General features: G+C 41.8%; 1 protein-coding gene across 2 annotated transcripts; it reads right to left on the bottom strand.

Annotated features, from left to right (window-relative positions):
• Nucleotides 1-8,345: 8,345 nt before the first annotated feature.
• On the bottom strand, nt 8,346-24,879 carry LPL (lipoprotein lipase). Of its 2 annotated transcripts, XM_085213123.1 has the most exons (11): nt 24,853-24,877; nt 24,549-24,641; nt 18,600-18,763; nt 18,291-18,470; nt 17,481-17,592; nt 15,348-15,581; nt 14,899-15,141; nt 13,687-13,807; nt 12,625-12,807; nt 11,380-11,484; nt 8,346-10,557 (listed from the first exon to the last, which is right to left on the bottom strand). In XM_085213123.1, the coding sequence occupies exons 2-11, from the start codon at nt 24,631-24,633 to the stop codon at nt 10,512-10,514; spliced, it is 1,473 nt and encodes a 490-aa protein (XP_085069249.1). In that variant the 5' UTR covers nt 24,634-24,641; nt 24,853-24,877; the 3' UTR covers nt 8,346-10,511. The 2 variants fall into 2 exon arrangements, with proteins under 2 accessions (XP_085069249.1, XP_019466131.1); XM_019610586.2 differs by having other exon boundaries at nt 18,600-18,766; nt 24,549-24,879.
• Nucleotides 24,880-27,084: the final 2,205 nt, after the last annotated feature.

Here is a 27,084-nt window from a genome sequence, read left to right as displayed (position 1 = left end):
TCACTGGTTTTTAACAAATGTGAAGGGTGCTGATAAATACTGCAAGTGAGTGATACAGTATTTACTCACTCATGCTCCCCATTTGTGAAATTATTTGTCTCAGTATTGTATGGTAAGGATCCTTGGATCATTCTTACATTACCCTGTCCTTCACACAGCAATGGCTGAGGCCTGAACACTGACCAGTCTCTTCTCCTCTGCTTTAGTCTCTTCTGCTTCCAGCTGCTTGGGGTGCTATACTGGAGCTTTCTGTCTTTTGGGAAAAGTTATTCTCAGAGTTTCTCCCAAATGCTCACTTTTTCCTCTTACAGTCTATTTTCCACATGACATCTGTACCAACATACTTTCATAAAGACAGCAGGAATATTTTCTGACAGAAAGCGCTACGTGATATGATCTCCTATAACAGTCCTTAATCAAAAGATCTATTTTACTCTTGGTCCTGGATCCTATTGGAATGTTCCTATTCTCCATGTTTCGTTTCCACTGTCTCCTTTCTGGCTCAGCTACTGTTACATCACAGATGACTTTCCTTAAGGCAGAGAGCTATGTATCACTTTTTCCAAAGTTGCAACATCTTGAGTGCCAGTAGGTTTCCCACAGGTCAAACAGGTCACTTGTTCATGGAATACATTTGCCAGGCGATGAGAGTTAGGGATCTTTCCTGCTTTGGTGTGATGGTTCTTCACTGCCTTGATATACTAACTGAAGTTTTGTTAGGACCACATGCACCGTAGACCAAGTTTGGCCTGTAAGGAGCAGGCTGTTAATCCTCTTCTCTGGCAGTCAGACTGTTTCTTACATACTTAATGGATCTTTCTCAGATCCTTTTTCTAACTCTTGAAGCATGTCTTCCACAAACAACTGAATTCCATTCACCATTGTTTTATATAATATTACAAATCCTGACCTGACACAGTGCCAGGGAAGACCTGAACTCAGTGCAGTTTTCACTCTGCAAACACTCTGCTTCTTACATCAGTGATTAAAATGTTTGTCTTCAAGGATTTAATATCTTTTATTATTCTATTTCTAGAAATATTCAACACAGTACTCAAACTCAAGTATGTAAAATACGTATGTGCTGGGATTTTCACCTATCTAGCCTAGCATGTAAGAGTTAATCCCCCTCGCAACATACATACAACACTGTATAGAAATAAGTGTATTCCTTCATAACAACATTGCATGTACATCAACAATTAATACTTTAGAAACAAGGCATGGAGAGGATATCCTGTATGGGATATAGAGTCCATAGTCCTCAAAATGCACAAAGTCCAAATGAGAAACTACTGCTATTTACTTAAATGAACTTATAGTGCAGTTGACAGAGACGATTTCACTTCTATCCTGTTATGTCAGGTAGCCAACTCACAGAGAACTTGGAAACACCTATCTTATTATCTCAGTACTCTGTTTTCCTCTGCCTATCCGTGTTGGCTTAAGCCAGAAGCTGGAGGTAAAAGACATGTAAGCAAGGTAGGTAAGGAGGTAAAGGCAAAAGAGTGTGGCAGAGACCTTGTTAAAGGATTAGCTGATGTAGGCTTATCTCCCAGCTGACTGGAGGTAGGTAGTCTCGCAGAGAATAATAAACAAGTTCACTGGGCTCCTAAGAGGTCAATACAGGGAGTACAGATGCTCTGATATCAAGGCAGGATGCTGAATTCAGCAAACTTGGTCAAAGGAGAAATGAAAGGAGAAATGAAGAACAAGATTCAGCATCTACCTACTGCAAGTTTAGGGAGAAGGTCAGAGAGACTTAGTCATTGGTGCTTTCCAGAACTCTTTGGCAACTTGGCTGTACTTTGTCTGGAATTAAACATAACTGCAGTTATTGCTACCTTAAGATGCCCGAGAAAAAAGTCTTAAACACAATTTTACTATTATATTACCAGCTAACAAGATGGCAATTCTGTCAGAGAATGGCTGAAAACAAAAAAAAACATGGCAAATCCTGCAGATGAGTAATGTAAATGCCTCAGTGAGGGCTGCTTATGAAGGAACACTGGAAAAGCTGCCCCAAACAAGTCATATGCAGGAGGGACCTACTCTCTTTCTATGCCTCCCCATGCATATTCAAAATGATGCTTCCAAATGCAGAAGGAGAGAAATGGCACAACTTTAAGTGCAATTAGATGCCTAAATTTCAATTAAAAAACATCCAGCCAGAAAAATACCATTGTTTTTTCACTCTAAATTTAGATCAACATGCATTGAGTAAGGGATTGAAGTTACTGTAAAAAGAATGTTCCTAAGCATTTCTCTGATTTCTGCCCATGGTTTCTAAATTCACTGACATTAAAGGGAAACCAAAGAACTACAGCAAGACATACGAACAGAGCTCTGTAAAGAAAAAGGGGGGTGAAAAAACAGAAAGTAACTTGAAGGTCTTGAATCAGCCACGGTGTTTGTATTTGCTTAGAGGTTACTTTCTCCATCATTGTTCTTTGATCCCCAAATGAAATGAGGACTGATACTGGAAGCAGTGTTTCTGTTGCACTGTCTGTTCTGTGACTCCTGTGTAAGGCCTCAAAAATAAAATCAGAGAGATTAAAATCTACTTTTTACCCTTGTACTGAAAACCTTTCTAAGCAAAGGGCAAAATTTTGCAAAGATAAACAAGAAATTTTGGCTTAATTTTGTGTCTGGTTATAAATATATTTAAAAAGGGGGGAAAAATTAGTCATATATAAATAATAGCTCAATTACATTCAAGAATATGTGGGTGGGTGTTCTGGGTGGAATAATGTGCTAAGGCAGAACTCTTCTTTACTTTTACTCTTCCTCTTAATTTATTCCTCTTCCTTAGTAACTAACGAGCTGAATATGTACTTCTACTTTTCAACCTTTATTTATATCTTGCTCTTTGTTCTATAATCTGGTTATTTTTCTGTTATGGGTCTTGATATATCATTATCACCCTTCTTTAGGATTTGTTTTTATGGATTAAAAGTGTTTTTAGTAGAGATAACACAATAAAGCACAGTAAAGCACTTAATTGTGTACTTAACCTCAGGCGCACGCTTCTATTTTCTTGATGTCAGGAGAATGTGTATTTAAAATCTATGGTATGCTAAACAGCTTTGCTGTATTAGTTTTAGCATGGCTAATTTCACTGATTTCACAGTGCAGTATAGTACAGCCTGCTGCAACACCAAAGATTCCTTCTCTTTTATCTCTTCTTGGGTACTTTTGGTCTTTCTTTTTTCTGTGTTGTTTTCTTTTTTTCCTTTTCTTTTTCATTCTGTTATTACTCTCAAAATGGACACTGTCATGTAAGACAACGCTCCAAAATTTAGACTTTAGACAAGCCACCTGGTAGGTTCAGATCAGGAAACCACATGCTCCAGCTATACTACATCTTATTCTGCAGCTTGACAGCAGTAAGGAATTTAAAAATCACTGTGATCACGTCTGGGAACACAGAGCAAAGAGCTGGAGTGAAATGACAGCATCCCTGAGAAGGCTTCTGTTCCTTATGGGAATGTCTGACTTGCCAACAAGGAGTTCAAGGTAAATTGTGGGGTTTGCTTGGCATCTTCTAAGTCTCTCATGCCCTTCTGCAAGAGCTCCTAGATGTTAAGTGGGATATTATGTACCAGTTTTTTTTTCTATCTCATTTATGCATTTATTTATTTTTCAATTTAGTGCTGCTTGCAGCACTGCAATTATGCTGTTTTTTTCGAGTATCCCATTAATTTTCAAGGCTGTATAGACCAAGAGATGCTGAGAATATCTGTGGGAAGTCAACCAGAGCTGGTATTTCACCTATCACTGAAGCAGAGCATGGCCCAACATTATGTATACTCATTTTGGTAGCCACCTTGAAAGGACCAAAGGCAGGAAAATTTGAGCTGCTATTTCATTTTAAAACTAGGGTATCACTCCAGGTGTTAGATATGCGCACAAGAGCCCATGGAGTCAAGTTCTTTACTATAAGAGTGTTAAGGTGCTGGAACAGGCTGTCCAGAGAGGTTATGGATGCCCATCACTGAAGGTGTTCAAGGTCAGATTGGATGGGGCCCTGAGCAGCCTGATCTAGTATCAAATGGGGAGGTTGGTGGCCCTGCCTGTGATGGAGGAGGTTGGAGGTTCATGATCCTTGAGGTCTCTTCCAACCTAAGCCATTCTGTGATTCTGTGTGTGATTCTGAGTCAGAAAAAAAAGATTTTTCCCAGACTGTGGGAGTTGAATCAGGCTTCACGCTATAAGGGCAGTCAGCATCTTCATCAGAAGCACAGAGCTGGTAGCCCTCTCCTCAGATCCAGCATCAACCATGGAAGAGGTTTTTAATCCCAAGAATTAAGGGAGCTTTGTATAGCAGCAGCCCGTCAGGCTACAGGAAGAAGCCCCAAAACATGCTATGCTATGCAACAGAAACAAGGGCTTCAACAAAGCCCAAGTATCTGACAGCAGCAACAAGGAAACCTTTCTTTTGAATCTTTTTTTTTTTTTTTTTTTTTTTTTCCTTCTAATACTTCTTTTGAAAAAAAGTGTGGCCATTTTTACCCTTCTTTCAACCTGTTCTTGCATCAGAATCTGTTCCTGCTGCTCCTAATTTCCACAAAGTGCTTCTACATATGAAGAAGCAAGGCTGACACTGGCAGTACTTTCTGTTTAGGAGTGTCCTTGTTTCATTACTTGGAGTATTCTAGGTTTAAACCTAATTGTGTGTTTAAAAAAGGCTCTGGTAGGTGGAGCAACAGAAGACTTGTCCTTACTTCCTGGCGCTTTTGAGGACAGACACACGGCCAGCCAGCCTATCTCACTGTTTACCAGGTGCTTTGACACGGTGGGGTGATGAACAACAGAAACTCTCCACAGTCATTGGCAAGAGCCAGGTCAAACCATATTGGGTTACTTCCCACGGGAAGGCTCTGCAATGAAGAACACTGTGTTTATCTGACATGAATGGCTAGGAGATTACATCATTGGACATACACAGCACCCACATGCTAACACCTGCTACACCCAAAGTGGGTCCTGTTTAGCATCTGCTTTTCTTATGTTGATGCATTGTTCTAGCTGAGCTAGCTTGAAACGATTTAGGAAAGCATCCTGAGCATTGCTGAGCAGAGATAGCACCACATACGGATGTAGAGGCATTGTTGAGTCAAACTCTACATGGGATGTTCTGCCAAATGGTTCCCTTCCCTTCCTTTTCTCATTTCCTTGTTCTCCTTCACCAGAGAATGCTAATCCCTTTATTTGTTTATGCACAAACTGGTGACTTTCCAGACCTGCTATAAATGACATCTGGCCATTAGACTTTTCTGGAAAGGGACAGCAAGAGAAACTGTTAATTGACTTCCTGCATGATGATTTAGTGGCAGTTCAGTTGGTCCCTTTGGACATGTAGATTTTGATTTTTCTGTGTTTGTTCAGAAGATGGACAGCACTGCACTAATAGCTGCCTTATTGCTAGCAAAAAGGAAAATACTAGAGCTACTTTAATTCTTCTCTTTTATTGAAAAATTGATTTCAATGCCTATTTCTGTTCTACTTCAACTCTAGAAACAACACATTTGCAATGTCTTGCTCATCCAAAGCAGCAAGTTTCTGATGTTTCATTCACAACACATTAAAAAAAAAAAGCAGCTACACAATTGCCTGGAAGGAGAAAAGTGTATCCCATAGCTTGTATTATAGTTTGTAATGGATAAAAAATATGTTGATCATTTACACATGCCTCCATGATGTCAAAGCTCATAGAAATCCAGGATCAACCATGCATTTCATAAATGTGGAAAAAGGAGTATCTTTTTCACTGATGGATTAGTTGAGCGCTCTCTCAAGAGCATTATAGAGGAACTCTTAGAGGAACTCTTCTTGGATTTACAAGTTGTGGTGTGTGAAAAGCTGTGCATGAGCCAGCAGTGTGTGCTTGCAGCCCAAAAAGCCAACAGTATCTTGACACACTGCTTCAACAGAGGGGTAGAAGCAGGGAGAAGGAAGGGATTGTCCCTCTCTGCTCCTCATGCCTGGAGTGCTGCATCCAGATCCGTGCCATCAGCACAAGAAGGAATCGGAGCTGTTGGAGCGGGTCCAGAGGAGGCCATGAAGATGCTCAGAAGGCTGGAGCACCTCTCCTACGAAGAAAGGTGGAGGGAGCTGGATTTGTTCAGCTTGGAAAAGGCTCCAGGAAGACCTCACTACAGCCTTCCAGTACCGAAACAGAGCATATGAGCAAGAGGGAGACCAACTTCTTACGCAGTATGATAGAGATAGGAAAAATGGAATGGCTTTAAACTGATAGAGTGGAGATTTAGGTTAGATGTTAGAAAATTCACTACTCAGAGGGCAGTGAGGCCCTGGCACAGCTGCCTATAGAAGCCGTGGTGCCACATCCCTGGAGGTGCTCAAGGCCAGGTTGGCTGGGCCCTGGGCAGCCTCAGATGGTGGGAGGCAGCCCTGCCCACAGCAGGGAATTAGGACTGCAAGAACTTTAAGGGCCCAGTCAATCCAAGCCATTCTGTTGTGATTCTATGACTTGAGATGGTAAGCTGCAATTCAGGAAGCCTTACACCCTGCAATCTACTTTTTAAACTGTGCACTCATTGACATGACAGCACATGCACATTCCAGACACCACTGAATAACGTGGTGCTTTGGCACAGGAGAAAAAGCAACTATCTGCCACACTGCTAACTAAGCATGGAGACTCCAACAGACAGCACATTCATTGTTGGATTCCAAAAATTCCTCAAAATTAAGTATGTAGGATTAAATTCTAGGCTTTAGTCAGAACCTCTTAGCCTTGTAGGTGCATTAACTGAAATTTTTTTTTGTCACCGTTTCTTTCCAGGCTAGTATGGCTTTTTCTGTTTGTTCATGGCACTAACTGGTGAGATTGTGCTCATCTGTCCCACATAACTCCCTCCAAAGGCTGTACTCACTGCCATGAGCAGCAATAACCCCAAAGACCATCACCTTCTCTGATGCAGCTGGGCATCACAGAGCAGAATTCTAGAGTTATACTGCCAAGCACAGCTGCAAGCATCCGGGGGTTCCTGTTCCTCCACAGAAAACAAATTATCTGCTTTATCTATTAACGTGCTTAGTGATATTATTGTTGGCGTTAAAAGAATACTACCATGCTATTACTGCAGATGAAGCAGTATGTGTGTGTGTGTGTATATATACACACACACACATATATATACATACATATATATTATATACAGGCCTGACTTATAAAGAATCCTTTCAGTCCCTTAACCTAGCATCTGACACATGGGAGCTAATGCCCTTAAAGCACTCCCATTCATTCCCCTGCTGCATTTGGGTTCTTCCCTTGCCTGTGTTCTCTCTCTCTTTCCTTTTCCCAGGGTACTTCTGTATTCCCACTTCCTTTTTCCTATTCATTCTTCACCTTTGTACCCATCCCTTTTCCATGACATACTTACCCTCTGCTTACAGTAGGAGCAAATTCTACTCCTGGTGCAGAGCTGTTTGAAATCAAGTTGGGGGCTCTCTAATTACTCTTAATAATGTCCCACATATGCAGGTTTCTATGACCCCCCACAATTCTACTGCTCCCCTCCAAAGAGCCTTGTCACAACCCCACTTTGCATCACAGGGTAATTGTGGTTGCTGGAGCCCACACAAGTAAAATTGCTCTGGTTATAAACAGTCCTGATCTTAGCTGGGCACGAGTGCGTGCCAAAATAATTTTTCACTATTATTCTCTTTGGAAAGTGGTGGTGTTAGGGATCAGCACTGCCTCCTGTAGGCCCAGGGTCAGAAGCATGAAAAGCACAGCACATTTCCATTCAGGTACAGGGAAGTGCAGAAACATAGTCCAGCTTTTTGTTTCCACACAAAAATATATATATACATATATACTTATATATATACTATAAATATATATATATATATATATATATATATATATATATATATAATATATATTATATATATATATATATATATATATTTTTTTTTTAAACTAAAGAGTGTTTTAGAATGGCATGAAACTTGGAAACCTCGAACTCCAGCTGCCTCACTGCTTTACTTGTGAGCAACACCCACAGACACGCAGAGATTCTTCAGTATCTTGACTTGTGAGGCTATCTCCTGGGAAAAGTGAGTATAAAAATGCAAAAAAAAAAAAAAAAAAAGCAAAAAAAAAAAAGCAAAAAAAAAAAAGCAAAAAAAAAAAGCAAAAAAAAAAAAGCAAAAAAAAAAAAGCAAAAAAAAAAAAGCAAAAAAAAAAATCTGAACTTGTATTAAAAAAAAATTATCCCCATCTTCTTATCTTAGAATCCAAGTAAAAGGCTATGGACTTCATATAAGGACATACAGTAGTCTAATTCATCAAAATGAAACTAGTGAGTTTGGCATCAGTTTGAGAGTTTTATTAAAACCACAGGTCTCCATTTTGTACAAAACTGAGGAGCTTTCTTTTTTTAAGAGCTTATTAACCACACAGGAAATAATGCAATGTAAGTGGTTTGTTAATAAAAATCTTTCTGTAAGCTATATACAGGCTGAATACCACACAACTGTATAAATGTAAAGACTCTATGCAACTTTAGCAATATATACAAACTACCTTTAAACACATAAATATGGTATTTACAGCTAATAAATAACATTCAAGGCTAAATCATGTGTCCCCATGTAAAAGAACCTTCATTATTTTGAATCCCAGTTCTGAATGTGTTTGTATTAGATCCTATATTAAAGGCACATCTGTTTACACACATTTTATTTCCAGAGAATTTTCACTCTTAAAGAGAAAACTGCAACAGAATGTGAAGTCTAGAAGGAATATGTCATTGTATTTATTTTTAGAGGCTTCAAAAGCAGTGGCTCAATACTCAGCCCCACCCTCAATGACTCATCCTATCTCCGCCATAGTGAGGAAATCAAATGTAACCAGTTTTGGAGTTATTAATATTCCAACGTATTGCACTGTTAAAACTTTTATCCCCATATACACTAGCAGCCATGGCTAGGAAGAAAACAACTGTGCACATACATGTATTTCTGTTGGTTTTGTATCAAATATAGGATCTTGAAGGATCACCACTTCCACATTTTGTCTTGCACACGTGGGCAAAGACTGAAAACCAGCACCAGTACCTCACATTACACTTCTCCAAATGCCTACCGTCAAACTCTTCTGCCTCTCCAGTTTTTTGTTTATTGCCTAGAAAGCTAAAAGATATTGTTTTTTTTTCCAAGCATAAGAAAAACTTTGCATTGCTTAAAGAAAGGAAAAGCAAAAAGCCTTCAATACATCTATTTTTGGTATCTCACAGCGTGTCTAATTCAAGTGTTTTTCAGAGCATTCATTTTTGTGCATCACAAAAATCAGGTTCCTTTAAATGTCACAGCTCCTGTTCCCTGCTGAATTCCACCTCAGATCAAAACACCAAGCAACTCCTAGTATGTACCATTCTATCACAGCCAAGCAGCAGGGGCTGGTCATTGGAAGTCCCAATTCCAGCACATGGAAGCAGGAGTATATTTGTCACCTGTCAACTGGTTTCAGTTGCACCAAAGACTGTATACAGCTGCCACTCAGCTGAGCGACTGACATTCAGTCTTAAACAGCATTGATGCTCTTAGTTTTGGTATCTCGGATGCAAGTAAGTGGTAAATATATATATGTATCCATTCTCTGCATTTCTTTGTAGCTTAATTCCATTGCAGTTTCTTAGTGATGGAAGTTAGATGATGCCATTCTTGAGGGATGAAAGCATGAACAAAAAGTTGAATGTCTGCAGAGGACACTGGTATTGCTGTCTTCTCCTATTGCTATTTATTCCGGGATAAGCTGCATGGGATTACATATCTTAACACATTATAATTATTGCTAAGAAGCATTGGCATCTACACCCAGTAAATCACATTCATAAACACAACCCAGAAGATTCATCCCCATATTGAACCAGTCCCTGACATCTCTGTTATAGCTTTACACACAAGGGCGTTTTTTCCATGAGAAAACTACTCAATTGCCAAACACACACTTGAAGACAATGAATTCTAGCCGCTGAACTGTCTGAAAATTCAGTTAGCAAGGCCAGGAGAACAACAACAACAAAAAGAAAGAAAGAAAAAAGATCTGTAGTTCCAGAAGATTTCTTAAAAAGTAAAAATTGAAAACAAAAAAAACACCAAAAAGAGACCAGGTTCAGAAGCTTTGTGTCTTTTCAATAAATACTACAAAACTGCTAAAGAGGAGCTGACATCAAGAAACTGTCACAAGGCACCACGATTAAGCAAAATTACTTATTCCTTCCTAACACTCAAGCTTTTGGCAAGTTGTTGCAGGGGTTTCTTTGTTTTTAACTATTCAGATAATGTAACTTTATGGTTAGTAACTTTGTATGCTGAGACTTCCTTACAAGAAGCTTCCTAATACAGCTAGATAGAGCAGGCAAAAAAGCCAGCAGTAGATAAATATTTCTATACATTCCGATCTGAACATCCACTTCACAGGGATGAACAGGCTCTCTCCTCCTCCCCAGTGTGGAAATTCTCATTCTTGCCACTTTTTAAGCAGACTCATGTGCAGAATTTTCTTTAGAGGCTTTCTTGGCACTGTGGAAAGAAAAATAAAATAAAATACAGATTTGTTAAAGAGGAGGACATGAGGTGCTTATTTCATTTGTCTTATTGAGGCTTAGTTTTAAAACTACTACTTAGAAGGAGAGTTGTGTTTGGGCTTTTCTTGGTCACTGCTGGATTTTACAAGTGTGTGACAAAGACACACCTCTCTCAAGGGCTCACCAGGTCATTGCCCTGGAGTGAAGATCCACACATGTGCTTCAGATCTCAGTCTACAAATGTCCCCATGAGACCTTTCACTCAAAGCAACTGCACTAAAATAAATATAACCACTTCTTCAGTTCAAACTTTAATGGATGAAGTCCAAATAAAATTGGCCTCAAAGCTGAAAGTTTAATCTAGGTCAGAAAAGTTACTAATCAAAAAAGAAAAATGCACTTGCATGTGTCTGCTTTGCTCTGTAGCAGCCTCCAGATCTGCAACTGGCTTGTGAGATGAAAGGGCTCAATACTGACTGAGTGCAGGTGCCTGGACATCCCTGCATTAGTGGTGAATCTCAGACATCTTAAGATAGAGCAAAGCTTTCCTCTGAGCACTTGGTCTGTAAATCCCCTTTGGCTGCTGTGAGAGTGTGAGAGATAGTGACTTGCACTTGCTTTGCAGAAGTGCTAACAGCCGCACAAGGAGATGGTCAGTAGAGAATGACAGTTGGGGGTTTTAAGCTGCCCAAAGCTGCCTCAGGTTAGATTGAGCTGGGATGCTTCTGAATTTTTTAGATGAGTGCAGAAATCGGCCAAATCTTGAAAGTTGTATGAAATCCTCCCACAGCCTTAAGACAATAATGCTCACTCTTACCCTCCCCTCTTCCTGCTGACAGGCTGCTCAAGGCACTTCACAAATATTGCTGCCTCTTCTCCTTTACCAAGACGTGAGCTGCCATCTCGAGAACAGAATACCACCCTGTGAAAGAAATACTGGACATTCAGATCATCCTATTTTAATTGTAGAAACAGTACACCAAACAGCAGCATTCACACTACCGTGTGGGTACTACTACTTTACCAACCTGTGAGGATCACTGGCAGAAGATTGTTAGAAAAGAATTCTCAAAGAGTATTAATGCAAGAAAAACTAGGAAAACACATCAGATACAGACTTCAAACAACAGCCTAAGTTTCATTAGTCTTCTGCATAAAAATCTTTTGGCTAAGAGACCAGAGGCTCTACCACAACTCTTTATATCTTCTTTATTTACTACAGTCATATGACTTTTTCTCCAGGTTAATGATCTTGGAAGAAAGCCTTACTTCCTTCAATATTTGCACTGAGTCGGTTGCCAATTCCAGCAAACCTAAGCAGTTGCTTTTCCATTTATCAGTACTTTCCCAACCCCTGTATTTGTTCAGTTCTGTTCTGATAACTGCTTTTTGATAAAGGGACAGCCTTGTTTATTTAAAGGAGTAACGTACTATTCATGATACTACACATGATATGCGTATTCTCTGTTCCAGATATATTTTTTGCTAACATCTCACATCTAATGAATCTAAATACTCCAAAAGATTCAGGTGAAAGCAGTACTGATTCAACTAAGTGCTGTTTTAGCATTCATGTATTAGCAACATCCTGCAATGTTTATGTGTTTAAGCTCCCACCCAGCCACTCAGCTAACCCCAACTTCCAAGAAAACCCAACTTATTATCTACCAAGCAAATGCACTTTTTAGAAACCTTTCCAAAATCTCCATCTTTGAAAGAAAACCTGTACAAATGTCCAGCAAATGAAAGGAGGAAAGGAACTGCAAACATGATCAGAGCAGCTCACTCATGGAGATCCTCTCTTGCATATTGTAAGCAATCTGAGGCAAGTGAACACAGGGATGCAAATGAATCCTGTGGGAGTGAAATTACAGACTGCAGATCCTAGTGGAAGAAAACAGCTGAATCTGGCTGAAATAAATGCAGGTTTGCCGCTGCAAGAGTCCTGATTATCAGTGCTGCACTCATTTGCAACTGTTTTCCATGTTTTGTCCCGCCCTATGAGATAACAGGAATAAGGAAACATTGGCAAGTACAATTCAAGGCAACCAAAGCAAGTTACTTTTTCTGAGTTTCGCCTGACTTCACTCTGACTCTCTGGATGGTGAATGCAAATGGAGTCCACCAGTCTGACCAGCTGAAGAAGGTATCTTTCTCCCACTGCAGCTTTAGCATAAGCAGGTCACCAATGTCCACTTCTGTGTAGATCAGGAAGGAGAAGGTCTTGTTAGAAGAGACTTCAGGCCTGTAAGGAATCAGAGAAAAAGAAAAAAAAATTATTGAAGAAATCTTAAGAGCCAGAAAGGCTAAAAGTCTTAAGAAAGCTACGGAAAAATTGGAAGGATAGTAGCTTTCTAATCTAAAGGACAGAAAACTTGAGGAGAAAATAAAACCAAGGCCTCTTGTACTTAAGAGGGGGAGAAAGAAAACTGTCCACCATAATTCCAGTGAATGGAACAAGATAAAGACACCTGATGATTTTGCAGAAACACTTGGAAAAGTTTCTGCTGGAAGCTAGAAAAAATCCTGGGGCAGATAACCGTGCAAGAGATACCTTCTCCATTGCTGGTGTTTCTCAGGGGTTTGTTAGACAAGAACCAGCAAGGAACAGTTTTGGTAAAGCATTTCCTTGTCAAGAAAACACACTTTGGTGCTTCCCAGCCCCATTCCCTTCCAGCCCACATACAGAGCATGTAAGCACTGATTTATGCTTCTTAGCAGAGCTTTGGAAACATATCTCCCTCAGCTTCCACCTTGAGGACATCTAACAATTAATTCTAGGTCACAGTCTAGTTTGGAAGGGGCTTTAACACAGGTGGAACATTACAAAGATTCAAAAAGGAAATGGGGAAAAAAAAATCCACACCACAAAAATTCTTACTGGTCTGACCTTCTCACATCCATGTTTCAGATCTCTTATAAGGAATGGTGTCTACAGAGCTTAGACTCTTTGTTTTTTCAATGGATGAATAATGCATCTACTTGATCAAAGACAATAAAGATTCTGGGACCCTGTAAGATGAGTTTCTGGAGCTGGAGCTAGAACCCTGAGTACTTCAGCAGGGGCTTTTAACTGATTTAGTCCAGACTAAGCAGTGCATAATTGTTTTTTGTAGCTACTCACAGTGTGAAAGCAATGTTCTCACTCTCATCTAGAGTGCCATACAGAGAAATCAGGAATGGCTGGTCTACCTTGGTCACATTGGTCTTTCCAAAGAAATGTATCTTGACCTGATAATGGAAGACTGGAAGAAGAGCACAAAAGAAGAAGCCATTATGAAAAAAAGAAAACTCTCAAGCTCCAAAAAGACTGCAAGTGACAAATACACAAAAAGCCCTGCACATATCCTATGATGGTATACATAAGTATCATTAAACCAAGCTCTGTGGGCATTCAGGATAATGTACAATATTTGCAACCCTTTACATGAAGCAAAAGAGCTATGTCCTCCTAATACAGGAGTTTTGGCGAAGGGAATTCAGCCTTCTGACACCACAGATTAAGACTTAAAGGCCAACAAAAGACTGTTGTTGCAGCTATTCTAAAACAGCGTTCTAAAACATATTCTAAAACAGGAATGTCCTTGTGATTGCTGCTTCATCACACAATGCACACAGCAATAAACATACCACATGGCACAGTCAAAGCTACAGAGAAAATAAGTAAAAAAAAAATAAACTCCAACTTGCAGTTATTTTGCTAGCTGAATGCCATCCAGTTCTTTCTGCAAGGTCCATTGCAGGCCTACCACAGTGGTAATGGAAGACAAGAACTGCTATGAGATTTTAACATGGGTGTGGTCTTCTGGCAAAAACAGTATGAGAATCTGACAAGTCTGATGGCTGCACATCTTTAAATAAATTACTCATCAGGCTAAGCCCTTCTGATTATTTTCCCAGCAGCAGGAAAAATTCAACTGGATGAAAATAATGAAAAAATTCAGAAGATTCAGTTGTTCCAAATTGAGTCACTGTCCGGGGTGCAGAGTAAATCTTCCTTTCATTCTATCACTTAGAAGTTTCTTCCAGAACACCCTTCATGTTGTATTGTAACTCCATTACCACATCTTGAATAAAATGACATTATTTTCTAATCCTGAACTTTAACTTGCAGATAAGCTAAATGCAGTCAAGCTTGACCCCTGCTCACTGTAGGCATCAATGCAGCAATACTACCCAGTTGCAGCATGGTTCAGTGTGCACAGTGGCTATAAGGTAATAGTTGGACTTCATTATCTTAATGATCTTTACCAATCTTAATGAATCTATGCACCCACCCTGGTTCACAGCTGAACAAAAGCAGCAGCAATGCTTACCAATAAGCTGCAGAACCTACCTTTGTAGGGCATCTGAGCGCGGGTCTTCAAGTACATTTTGGTGTTTCTCTTTGTTCTCACTCTGTTGACTTTATAACCCAAGTTGTTGCAACGGTTCTTCCGGCAGCTTAGGCAGAGGCCCTTCTCAAAGGCCTCTTTTGTGTTGCAGCGGTAGGCCATGCTGGGCTTCTCTTCATAGAGGAGCGAGTCAATAAAGAGATGGATGGATCGCTCATGAGAGCACTTCACCAGCTGATCCACATCTTCAAAGAAAAAAATATATATATAGAATAGGTATGCACACACAAAAAACTGAAAGCAGTGACATAAACAAGCAAGAAATACTAGTTGGGCTTTATACCAGGAGTTTTGAAAGCACTTAAAGGAGTAAACCTCAGTCATCCAAAGCAGCGATATGGATACAGATCTCCCTTCAGATGTTATATTGTTTGTTTCAGAGCAGCCTCACCTGAAAAGCCTTTTTCAGCAATCAGGCGGAGAGCTTCCCCCAAGTTGCAGCCTGGCTGGAAACCTCCACCATTAGGGTAAATATCGATGTGTCCAACAGGTTTCTGAATCCCAATACTGCGATCTGGAGAGCCTCGAGTGTAGGTGTGCAGAACATCCACAAAGTCAGCATCATCCGGGGAGAGGCGGATAGGGGCATCAGCATACTCAAAGGTGGGACCAGCAGGATCCAGACCTTTATTGCAAACCACAAGGAATAACAGAGATGAACATCTGTCAAAACACTGGCAATGACAGAAAATGCCAAACTTAGGTACCACGTTGTGCTGGACTACTCATATGGCATCACTGAAGACATTACAGTGGAGTCATTTAAGTAACACCATGTAGGCAGGAGAACTAAATACGCTACCTCTACATGCTGTCACTATTTCAAACATAAGGTATATGTAAACACATAAAGAAGCACAGGTAACTTCTCCACAGCTGTAGTGTTTCCAGTGGACAGAGAAATGCTAATAAATATTTTCCTTGGTGTTTTCCCCTCTTGTCGAGAAACAAAAAAACTGTTAATTTCTATTTGAAGTATATGAAGTATGGAAAGCATCTTGCTGCTCTCTACTAGAGAAATTGGGAAATGTAAATGAGAGTTTCACTGTTCACACGCCTAAGGGGAGTGACATTCTAACATAGTGTCAGTAATGCTGCAGCTGGAAAAGAAAAAAAAAAAAAAAAAAAAAGAACAACCAGATCCATTCTGCCAGTGAGCAAGAACTCCTATTCATAAGGCATGCATAAACAGCTTTTGTTACAGTGCCATCTCTTGCATCCAGACAAACTACTTAAGAGATGGCTGATATATGTCTTGTGGGGAAAGCTCTATTTCCTACACCCAGCTCTGCCCACCTAGATCAGCTGAACATACTGTGAGCTGCCTCCTACTGCTGTGAAAGATTCAGGGACTACATTCCATCATTTCCTGTGCTTAAAGGCAATGCTGTTTCCCAGGAAAAAGTCCATCCTGGACACCAAAGGACAACTGCAAGGGCCACTGGTGTTTGAGTGATTTGGCAACCTCAGTGAAACAAAAAAAAAAAAAACAGGAGGCTGAGAGGAAGGAAGGGTAGAGGAAATAATGCTTTGGCCACCTGATGTAACCCGTTGCCTCTCAGGAATCAGTCCTTCCTGAAGCTACAGCTACCTAGGCCACCCTGCAGCATCCCCATGGATCTGAGATGACAGTGGGTCTTGCTGAAAGGGCTCTTGATGCTAGGAAGAAGGGAGCTGGGCTCTGCCCTGAATGTGGCCCTGAAGCTATCTTGGCAATGAAGAAACCAGACAAGTGATTTTCTTAGCCCCATTTGCTGACAGTGGCACTTCATTTCTCACTGAGATTAGTGCTGAGGCAATGAAAAGCTCAACTCTCCAGGCACCAGGCTGTAAACCAGTCATGCCACAGCACACTACCTTATCTAGCATACTACTCAGCCTCCAAAATTATAAAAATGACTCAAACCAGACATCTAAGTAATGCATGTGAGCAGATCAAGCATAAGTGTACTTCCTTACCCTTCCAAAAACTCTTCCCAATATTATTTTTGAAATTATTTGAGCCACCTGTTACAACTTATTTTTCAGTAACAGCAGATTTCTTCAGAACATTTATCTAGTCTTCTCTTGAACTTACACGGACCTCTTGCATGTATAGCTTCCCTCAACAATGAGCTCTGCAGGTACTACAACCACCGCAGGCGGATTGACCTCCTGCTCCTCCTGAACAGGATCCCAGCATCTGCAAGGGATGACCATCTGGATGAAGACAACTACCTGAAGTTCTGCAGCTGCGAGATCTTCCTCAGAACTCACATTTGGCAAACTACAATCCCATTCCCCCAACCAAGTTTCTTCATGGCCAATAAATCCACCTACTTACTCATTTCTTGCACATAAGCAAAGCAAGGCTTCTCACTCACTACTACCCTGTGTTGATCTTTTATAAATCTTTTCCATTTCTGCTAGAAAAATATCAGATTCTGATTCAGTGTAGAATGAACGCATAACCTAAGTACACCCAACAAGCAACAATTATTCTGGTAATATTTCAGTACGAAGAGAAGACCACAGGTTTTCTTACCAGTAATTCTGTTCACCTTCTTCTTGGTTAGGCTCCCAGCAATCCCAGCAGCATGAGCACCCAGACTGTACCCCAGCAAGTGAACATTGTTGAGAGGGTAATTGAATTTCTCCTGCAGAGGAAAGCTTCATTTAAAATCTGATATCAAACAGGACAGCATCAGATGACAAAGGAAAATATTTGATACAAACTGCAATTTCTCTTCGGGCCACAACTAACAAAAAAAAAAAAACCCACAAATAACAAAAAACCCCATAACTTTGCTCTAGATAAGCTTGCTTGAGTTTACTGTTTTAAGGCAAAAAAAAAAAAAAAAAAGAATCTACGTAGAGAAAAATGCAGAATTATGGACAGAACATCTAAGGCTCTGTATCATAGACAATGTTTTCAGCCATTCTTTCCCCCCCAGCTTTTGGATCACCTAAGTATTTCCCAAAGGCAAGTCACATTTCTAACAGTTTTCCAAGTGGTGGCTGCTATATAATATGTAGAAACCTGTCTTTCAAAGCTACCTTTCACAGAGCCTTCAGAAATTTTCCGTGGACCCACAGGCCTCCATAGACCACAAGGTGAATAAATCTCTGGGCTGTAATACAAAAGGCCGCCTTGTCAAAGGGACAGCCTTTAGATTAAAGCTGGGATTTTACCAGCCCAGTTGAACACAGTCTGCCACAGCTTAACTCAGTCTATGCAAAAGGAGACAATTAACTCTTTATGTCTGCTGCAACAGTGGCATGAAGATAAAACTGTTGCACTGCTGTTGTGTCCCCCGATGATTGTATGTGAGATGCACATGACTACATGTCTTACCTCCATCCAGTCAATAAACATAGCAACATCCTTTCCCACCAGCTTTGTGTAAGCAGCAGACACTGGGTAGTGCTGCTGAGCTCGAACCAGCCAGTCCACAACTATAACATTTGAATCAGGTTCCCTCTTGTACAGAGCATCCACCAGCTTTGGGACCCAGCTTTCATACATTCCTGTCACCTGTTACGTTGTGATGATTTAAAAGACAAAAGGAAGACCTTGATATTATGTGTGGCACATAGACACCAAAGCATCTAACAGATTATCAGGGGTGCAACCAAAAGGGACATGCCACCCCTTTCTTCTTACCGTCCAGCCATGGATCACCACAAAGGTTTTACTGGTATGGTTGAAATTGCACTGTGCCAAGCTGTCCATCTGCCCAGGAATCAGGTAGCAGACATCCTCATCAGGCTCTGCAGGTGTTCTTAAGGAAAACTTGCTCTCAATCCCCTCAAAATTCATCTCAGCTTCTACTGGGCAAGATCATAATAAACACAGAGCAGTGGTTTAGAAGTATTAGGACAAACAGAAGTCATAGTCTATGAAGCTGGAGAGAGATTAGGAACAGGCAAGAAATGGAACATGCTGTTTTCATTTCCCTCAGCTCCATGTAGAAGGGAAACCAAAGGGTGAAAAATCGCTCATTCTCCAAAACCACTGCTAAAGCAATGAGAACCTGCCCAGCTGTCCAACAGGCATAAATTCCTTTTAGGAATCACAGTACATGCAGGAGAGCAGCAAGTTTCTCATCATACTATCACATATTTTAACAGCACATCTTCTAACCTCATCACAAATATCACTTCTTTACCATGGCATTACCTGTCATTAACTGTGGGCTTAAAACCCAGTGCTTTCCTGAAACCAGGCCAAACTTTGGCAACTTGCTTTTAGCAAATATTGATGTTTTCCAAGTGCAGCTGAACTCAGGCCAGCTCCATCTTTCTCAGTGCTGTTTCCTGGCGTGTGATCACACACACACACGGTTCCAAGTCACCAGGAGATGTCCCAGAGCACAGTGAGGTCCCCAGGCTAGGCATGCCAAAGCACTTCTGCTCACTGAAGAAAAAGTTCTTCCTAGGTCTGGTGCATCTCTCTGTCTCCATCAAGTTGTGCCTCAATGTGCAGAAAAACTGATCATTGTTTCTAAAATTTGTTTTCTGGTCTTCTCATTCAAGGGCATGCAGATTCCTGCCTGACCTCACTCAGCCCTTGGGTAGCTGTACAAAGTCTGTGAGGGTCCTGCTGTCCCTGGAGGGCCACAGAAGTCAAAGTCTAACCAAGCCCTGCAGCGCAAGGTGCACAGACAGCACACTGGCTGGCAGCTAATGTACAAGCCTTGGAGAGACTGCAGTCACCTGCAACTAAACCAACTGCTTAATGCTGCCTGCGTTCCTGCACACTTGATGAAAGCAAAGCTTGCACAAAGAAGCTAGCAGGAGCTGCTTGCTGAACAGAGGCAGAGCTCAGCTTTACTTTTGACCTTGGCTGTGCTAGGCTGCCCAGCTAATCCCACATAATTACACTGTGAGCCCCCTTCCTCCTCAAGAAAGGATGCGGCTCAGGAGAAACATTTTTCTCCCAATATGCAGAATGATTCATATAATGGTGAAGATAAGACTTCACCCATAGAAAACAAGCAATCTATCAAGTTAAATGCTGGCTTTCTCAGCAGTTGTCCACTTCTAGTTGTTTCTGCAGACTCAAAACTTCATTTTCTCACAACAAAGAGATCGTAAATAAAAAAAAGAAGTGAAGACTAATTGGTTAAATATCAGCTATACTTTTTCACTCAGCAGCAAACTAGTAAAACCCTGAAAGACCAGGAACAGCTTCCAAATCTAAGGCAACAAGGCAAGGACTTTCAATTATGTGTCTTCCTGTTCCACACAGGAAGGCAAATAATAATAGTCCACCTGCTCTCCAGTTAATAGTGCTTCCCTTCATATTTGGAAATCATTTCCTTTCTGAATTAAACATATCTGATAATCAACCAAAACCCAAATTAAATCCAAATCCCATTGTGTAGTGTGTTCTCAATTACAAACATATGCCAGAATCTGCACTTAGGTTCAGAATGCATCTTTTCTAGAAATAAGCTTCTGTGAAAACAAATTTGCAACACAACATGTACCTCACCTCGATATGTTGTGGGAGGATTTAGAAAGTCAGAAATTACTGCAGCATCCGTTCTGCTCAGAAGAAATATAATGGTGTGCAGCATTCACACATGTTCAAATCCAAGCAGCAAGATACCATCTGGATGAGGCAAGTGCGTGTTGTTGAGTTTGTTACTGACTTCTCAATGACACTAATCAGAAGCCATCCTCGAGAGATGCCCAAGTTTGGCACTGCAAATTCTGTTTGGGTATCAGAACAAGATCACCCTGTTCCTCATTCTGCAGATGTTGCAGCACTGCCTCATTTCCCACCTATGGTGTATTAAATTTTAGAAACAGAGGCATGTACATAATAACAGATACACACTTACAGTGCATACTGACCTCAATAAATACTGAAATAATTTAAAGTCATGGCTACAAAGCAGATTACTCTGGAAAGCAAGCATTTGCTATTTCAATTTTTGTACTTCAAAGTACAACTCACTCATATTAAAAGACTAAGAACCAAACTGTCATACATGGACTTTTGTCACCAAATCACCAACCTTGCTTTAAATCAACAAGAAAAGGAAATCTCTTTAATCACATCCTATCTGAGTTGGTCAAACATTGTGACAGCAGATCTCATCCCTGCAGTCTTACACAAAGCCAAAGAAATGCAGAGACAGACAACCACACATACCACAGGTTTGTTAATGATGTGTTTCAACTTGAGTTAGTTAAACCAAAGAAAATCCGAAATGAAGAGCCTTCCTCATTTTTCTGACAGGTGGACAGGAATTTAATTGAATTTGCATCAAAGTTTTACATAATGTAGATGGTAGAAGTTAGATGAAAAAATCTATGTGTATTCTTACTGAAATATTGAAGTCATTTTTGGGATGAGACTGCAACTCTATTTCTAGATGAGGCATCGATGAGGAACAGAGCTGGAGGTTAAAATTAGTAGATGAAACAAATCTATGCTTTTGCTAGAAATCACACTTTCTCAGGCTTGGTTCAGCAGGGGTATAAAGGCAAGCGCTGTGTTGCAAGAACTTCCAGGTGCACAGTGACAAAAACAAGCCCCCATTACAAAATGAAGGTTTCAGGTCACCTTACTGACCACATGCCTACAGCAATGCCCAGAAAGGGTTATTTAACTCTTTAGGGAACTGGAAAGGGAGCAAAATTAAGAATTAAGCCACCAGTTTAAGAGTGAAGCTGGCTTCATTTACAGCAATGCTGCCAAACTCCATTTTAACCTACTCCAATACTTTTCTTAAACTTTCCCTTACAAAAATCTGTTTTCATCTTGTAAAAAAGCTGCTGTCTACATCAAGGTACAAAGGATATTTTAGAACTCAGAAGTGCAGAAAAACAGCTAGAAGTCAGTAATCTCATTTTTTTGGTTAAATCTCATTTCACTGACTTGGCCTTGCAATTTGTTAAACTCCATTCAGTTCATGACTACTGTCAACTCTGAAAGCATCCCACAGAGTTAAACATTCTGACTCAATATAAACACAGGTTTACTCACTAATAAGAGATCCAAATTCAAATTTCCTTCATGAGAAGCCAACAACAGCCTGGCAATTGTTTTGAACACAGGAAACCATCAATTGTCTGATGGGTGAAGATAGTGAATTTTGAAGAAATGAAGGCATCTGGAATATGAATCAAAACTTAAACAGCCAGCATCAGGTGCAGGATGCCAAATACAGTAATACTACATGTGCAAGAATCAGTGTAACTCCAATACATCTTAAACGGGAATCTTTAGTAAACAATATCCTGGCATTACGTACACAGAAATTGGAATACTATTAGCTAGGTGCAAAGATCATCAGAAGTTATACTGCTAGCCTGTGCAAACACAAGTCCACACACATAGAGGCAAACATCTGCACATAACATTAAACATTTACATAACCCATTGGAGTTAAACAGAGTAACTCATCCTCCCGGTGATAACCAGCATTAGGACAAAACATCCACCAGTTACACTGAACTCCTAAGAGAGCTCTGAGGCAAACTGATGGTCAGCTGTAATTAAAAGGCTATACAACAGGAAACATGATTGCTTCACCAGATCTACACTATAAACTGCAAGCAGACTACCGCGCTGTAATCTGACAAAACCTTTCCCTTCAGTAAGGTTACAGTTAAACCTTACTGCAAAAGAAGTTCCAGCTTTCCAGACAGCAGAGCCCTGAGGTTAAGTTCCCCCCTCACTTCCCAGAGGAAGGAGAGCACCTCTGGACAGCACAGAGCCCAGGTGGCCCAGCCCTGCAGATTGGCAGTGTGAGGGCAGGCTGCGGCTGCTGCACTGTGCACGTGGGTGCTGCAGCTCACCGAGGAGCTCCCTACCAAATGGATGCTTACTCAGCTGCAGCTGGGAGGCTTGAAACTCAATCCAGCAGCAAAGATCCTGCCATCCATCAGCTCCTCTGGGATATCTGGAATTAGCCCAAGACAATAAAACACAATCACTGCCAGACTGTACAGTAATATGGAGGAAAGAATGCATGTGAAAGCCACAGCATACAAGTGCTTCCTGACAAAGACGTTCCAGTGAACCTCCTGAGGAGTTCAACCACTCATGGTATGCCCACAGCACGTGGTGATGCACAAGATCCTCAGCTCTAAGCCATCTCAGAAGGGCATTTATTCTGCAGAGGACACACCACAGCTGCCATGGCAGCTCTTCCCCAAACATGGCCACAGCAAAAGCCAACAGCTCACATCGCACAACAGCATTAAAAAATGGTGTAATCCCTGACTCCTGATTTACACTGGTAAAAATAGAGATCAGCACGTGCTCCGAGCAATGTATTATCTTTTCCTGGAACACCAATGTTATCTTCACCTACAGTATCTTTTTCCATGTTGTTTATTAAATACTCTAGATTCCCGGCAGGCTGCATCATGTATTTTCCATGGTTCCTAAACATCTTTTTACCATGGTGTCAAAGAAAGTGACACACAATTTTAGGACAACCACACAATCTGTTTTCATATTGTTTGTTCCTATGGAGAAATAATGCAACCATTAAGTCTATGACAAATCAGTTCCTAGAGGGATGAAAGTCTGCTCTGGGAAGAGTTATTTTAGCATATGAAACTTGGGTACTGCGATGAAAACCGCTTTTGATTGCCTTTAATGGTACAAAACTGGAGTCAAAATGAGAATACATTCTTCTGGCTGTGCCCTAGCACCCCATCCTCTTTCTTGTGAGCAGTTCCCTCCAGTGTCCTCATACACTGTGGAGATAAAGGCATCTGCAGTGAAAAAGCAACAGCTTATATGCTACTCTTAAGCTTCACCCAGCAGTTTTGGGAAACTTTTAAGTATGTGGACTATTAAAGGATGCACTTGTCTGCCATACAATGTCTAAGGTAGTAATACCATGACACAGCACCACTAACATAAATTTGAAGAGTTGTAGTGTAACAAAATCAGACTCGTTGGTTGCTAAAGCTGCAATCATGTTGTGCATTAACTAAAGAATATCAGGAAACACCCAGTAGTCAACAGGCACACGTGCTACTTTCTCTATCCTGCAGACTGCCTACACAAAAATGTAGATATTACAGGTGTGTGTCAATACATATTGGAGACATCCACTCCGCTGTTAACATTTTTTCCTAGTGGATTTTGTTACGTTAATGGCACTAACTGCTGCCCAAATGCATTATTAGGACACTGATGACATTCAGCCTTGTCTTACACACCGCAGACTGGGAGCCCTGGCAAGCCGGGTCTCAAGACAGGGCTCGAGATGCCAACCGTAATGCTACGGCTGGGCCCGCCCGCCTCTAGCAAAGGACTCTTAGAATCCACCTCTCTCTGGGTAAAAACAAACAAACAAACAAAAAAATCCAAGCAGATCCCAAACGCCTAAACCGCAAAGCCGCTCCAGAACTTCCCTAACGGGATGCGAGTCCCCCCGTTTCTTCCCCAACCCCACTCCACTAACCAGCAGGACAGGGAGCTACAGCCCCACAGAGCTCTCCTCACCACCCACGCCCCAGAGCATCCAAGGAGAAGACGGAGCCCCACACGCCCCTGCTGCTCTCCGCCCTGCCCCGCCCCGTGCACGTTCCGGCTCCGCCGGGAACCGCCCCCGCCCCGCGCCCCACTGGCACTCACCGGGATCTAAGCCGGCGGCCCCGTGCACACAGAGGCAGAGCACGGCCAGCAGCGCCGTTTTCCCCATCTCGCGTCCTCTCTCCATGCGCTGTGCTGCGGCGGAAAAGTTTTAGTGTGAGGGGTTAGCAAACAAACAAACAACAAAAAAAAGAATATACAACTTTTAAAACTTTACACGACTGTAAAGTAAGGAGAAAGAGAGAGGAAAAAAAACAAAACAAAAACACGAAGAACTGAGTCGCTCCGGGACAAACCCGCAGCAACAGCTCCCTTTGGAACCTGTAGGCAAACCGCCCTGACTTACTGCCGCGGCCGCTGCTCCCTCCTGGCCCCTTAAGTCCCCGCCAATATGCAAATATGCAAATAAGCTCCCACACCCATTGGCGCGCGCTACGGGGCGTGGCCACCGCTGGCCCGGGCACAGGCGGCGGGGAGGGTCGGGCCGCTCCCGCGGGGCCTCGCGACCCTCAAGCCCCCGCATGGCCCCGGGCACGGCTGGGAGCCGCGAGCTCCGCCAGCGGGTGCGGCTCTCTCCCCGGCTCTGAGTTGCGGACTGGGCGCTCTGCCTCCGTTCTTTGCCTCGCAGCCCGCCTGCAAGGCCTTTCCCCTGTGTTCTCCGTCTTGGCTCCCCGAGCCTCGAATGCTAGTTTCCCTCTTTCCTGTGCTGTTATACCAAAAACGATTGGTGTTCAGCTCGCTGCTTGCAAAGCACCTTTTGCTGCTCGCGTGAAAAACCTTAGCCAATGCTTTGTTTTGCCAGCAACTAAGGGGGTCTAAGCTCGGAGTGCAAGTTGCTAGAGGTTGCCGTGTGTGCTCTAGAGAAATGCAGACTTGCCTTTCCTAGGTTTTCAGCTCTCTGTGCCCCTCTGCCAGCAGTTTGCCATCTGTTACCTTTCGCTGCTGCCACAGGGTGAAGGATCAGTTATGTAAGGAAATGTAACAGAGAAATATTAAATTAATAACGAGCCTTGCTTTTATTTCGCAGTGTGTTGTCGAAGGCTTGGCTTCATGAAGTGCTTTTGGTGTAGGGAAGGAGGACTTCTTGGTTTTGGCAGCATGGAGCAAACACCATGCATTTTAAGGGCAGTGGCTTCTCAGAGTGGAAATTAAAACACATCTGGTCCCCATGGGCACAGCTCTTCAACAGGAGGTGGCTCAGGCAGAGCAGCACTGGGTCACCTCTGCAAAGTGCTAATCTGATAAAAGACCAGTAAGATCCCAGTTCAAGTATGTATCTCAGATTGGGTGTGAAGAAAAACAACTCTGAAAGAGTGCTGAAGCAGCAGCACAGGCTGCCCATGGAGGTGATGAAGTCACCGTCCGTGGAGGTGTTCAAGAACCAGGTGAATGTGGCAGTGAGGGATGTGGTTAGTGGGCATGGTGGGGATTTAGTGGTCTTAGAGGTCATTTCCAGCCTTAATGATTATACGATTCTGTGATGTCAGCTTTTTATATTCAAAAGGCACTGGAAGAATTTAAAGAAGGTGCAACTGAGACTGAGACTCTTCCAGCCAAGATGAGCTGGGTGCAGGATATAGAGCAGCGCAGGAGACACGGGCTGGGAACCAGGGGGAGGGGACAGGCAATAAGGGGCTAGGAGTGAGGAGAGGGACCAGAGGATGGGGGTGTGGGTGGGAGAAGCACAGTGTGTGCTCTCTGCTTTGAGTAAGTGTTGTGCATATCCTCTGACTGGTGGTTGCGACTCTCTCATCAAAACAATGGCAAGAATTTTCTCATGTCTTTTTTTTTTTTTTTTTTCTTTCCAACTGTGGTCTAAACAATGCATTTTCTATTGATTTAGTTTAGTTGAAGATCACTAGTGTAATTTCCCCTCTACAAATCAACCTGGCTCCATGCAGGTTCAGACATCCTTCCTAGAAAATTCCACTCCCTGCAGCCAGCATTTAGCAAATGAAGAGAACAATGTAAAATAAGGCTCCATAACACAGACCATCAGGCCACCATAGTCATAGGTGATACTTTCAAGCCAGTGGAGCAAAACATGGCATGAAGGCTGTCCCCCCCATCCTTCGCAGATATGCCAATGGCTACTGCAGCAAAATAGTGTGTTAGAACACTGTGATGAGAAGACAACTGATACAGTATTAGTGGCAGGTGTGATGAGGTAGAACAGAGCCCTGGCAATGCCTGGCAGGGCAGGCCAGCCCAGGAGCAGTGCTGGTCCTCACAGCCTCTGCTAATCTGCAGGCTATAGTCAGAATTTCAGTTAGTTCCCAGTTCAGACTGTGGATCCTATCAATAGCCAAGGGCTGGCAGCAGATCTGCGGGCTTCTTGCAGTAATATCTAATTTGTTAGACTGGAAATGCCTGTTCGCATAATTTTTTTGTTCATGGCCGTGCCTCATTTTAAGACATAATCTGAAAGAGTTATGCAAAGTCTCCACCTAAAAAAAAAAAAAAAAAAATTGCAAACAAAACATTAAAAGCAAATTTTGATGTGATGAAAGAGAATAGGCAGAATGGGAGGGGAGCAAATCAGTTTTCTCAGATCTTGAAGTTGCCTAAGTCTGTTGTA

Source organism: Meleagris gallopavo, chromosome Z, assembly GCF_905368555.1.
Source record: "Meleagris gallopavo chromosome Z, MGAL_WU_HG_1.1, whole genome shotgun sequence".
Lineage (NCBI taxonomy): Eukaryota > Metazoa > Chordata > Aves > Galliformes > Phasianidae > Meleagris > Meleagris gallopavo.
Note: the sequence above shows the minus strand (reverse complement) of the source record. Positions and strands in the feature narration are given on the sequence as shown.

Bases quoted from the DNA above. Each gene is read 5' to 3' on its own strand.
- LPL (XM_019610586.2), bottom strand. From the start codon at position 24,633: ATGGAGAGAGGACGCGAGATGGGGAAAACGGCGCTGCTGGCCGTGCTC. The intron at 17,593-18,290 runs GTAAGACATGTA...TTTCCTCTGCAG, and splicing joins TGTTTATTGACTGGATGGAG to GAGAAATTCAATTACCCTCT. The intron at 12,808-13,686 runs GTGAGTAGCTAC...GATTCCTTACAG, and splicing joins GAGAACATTGCTTTCACACT to GCCTGAAGTCTCTTCTAACA.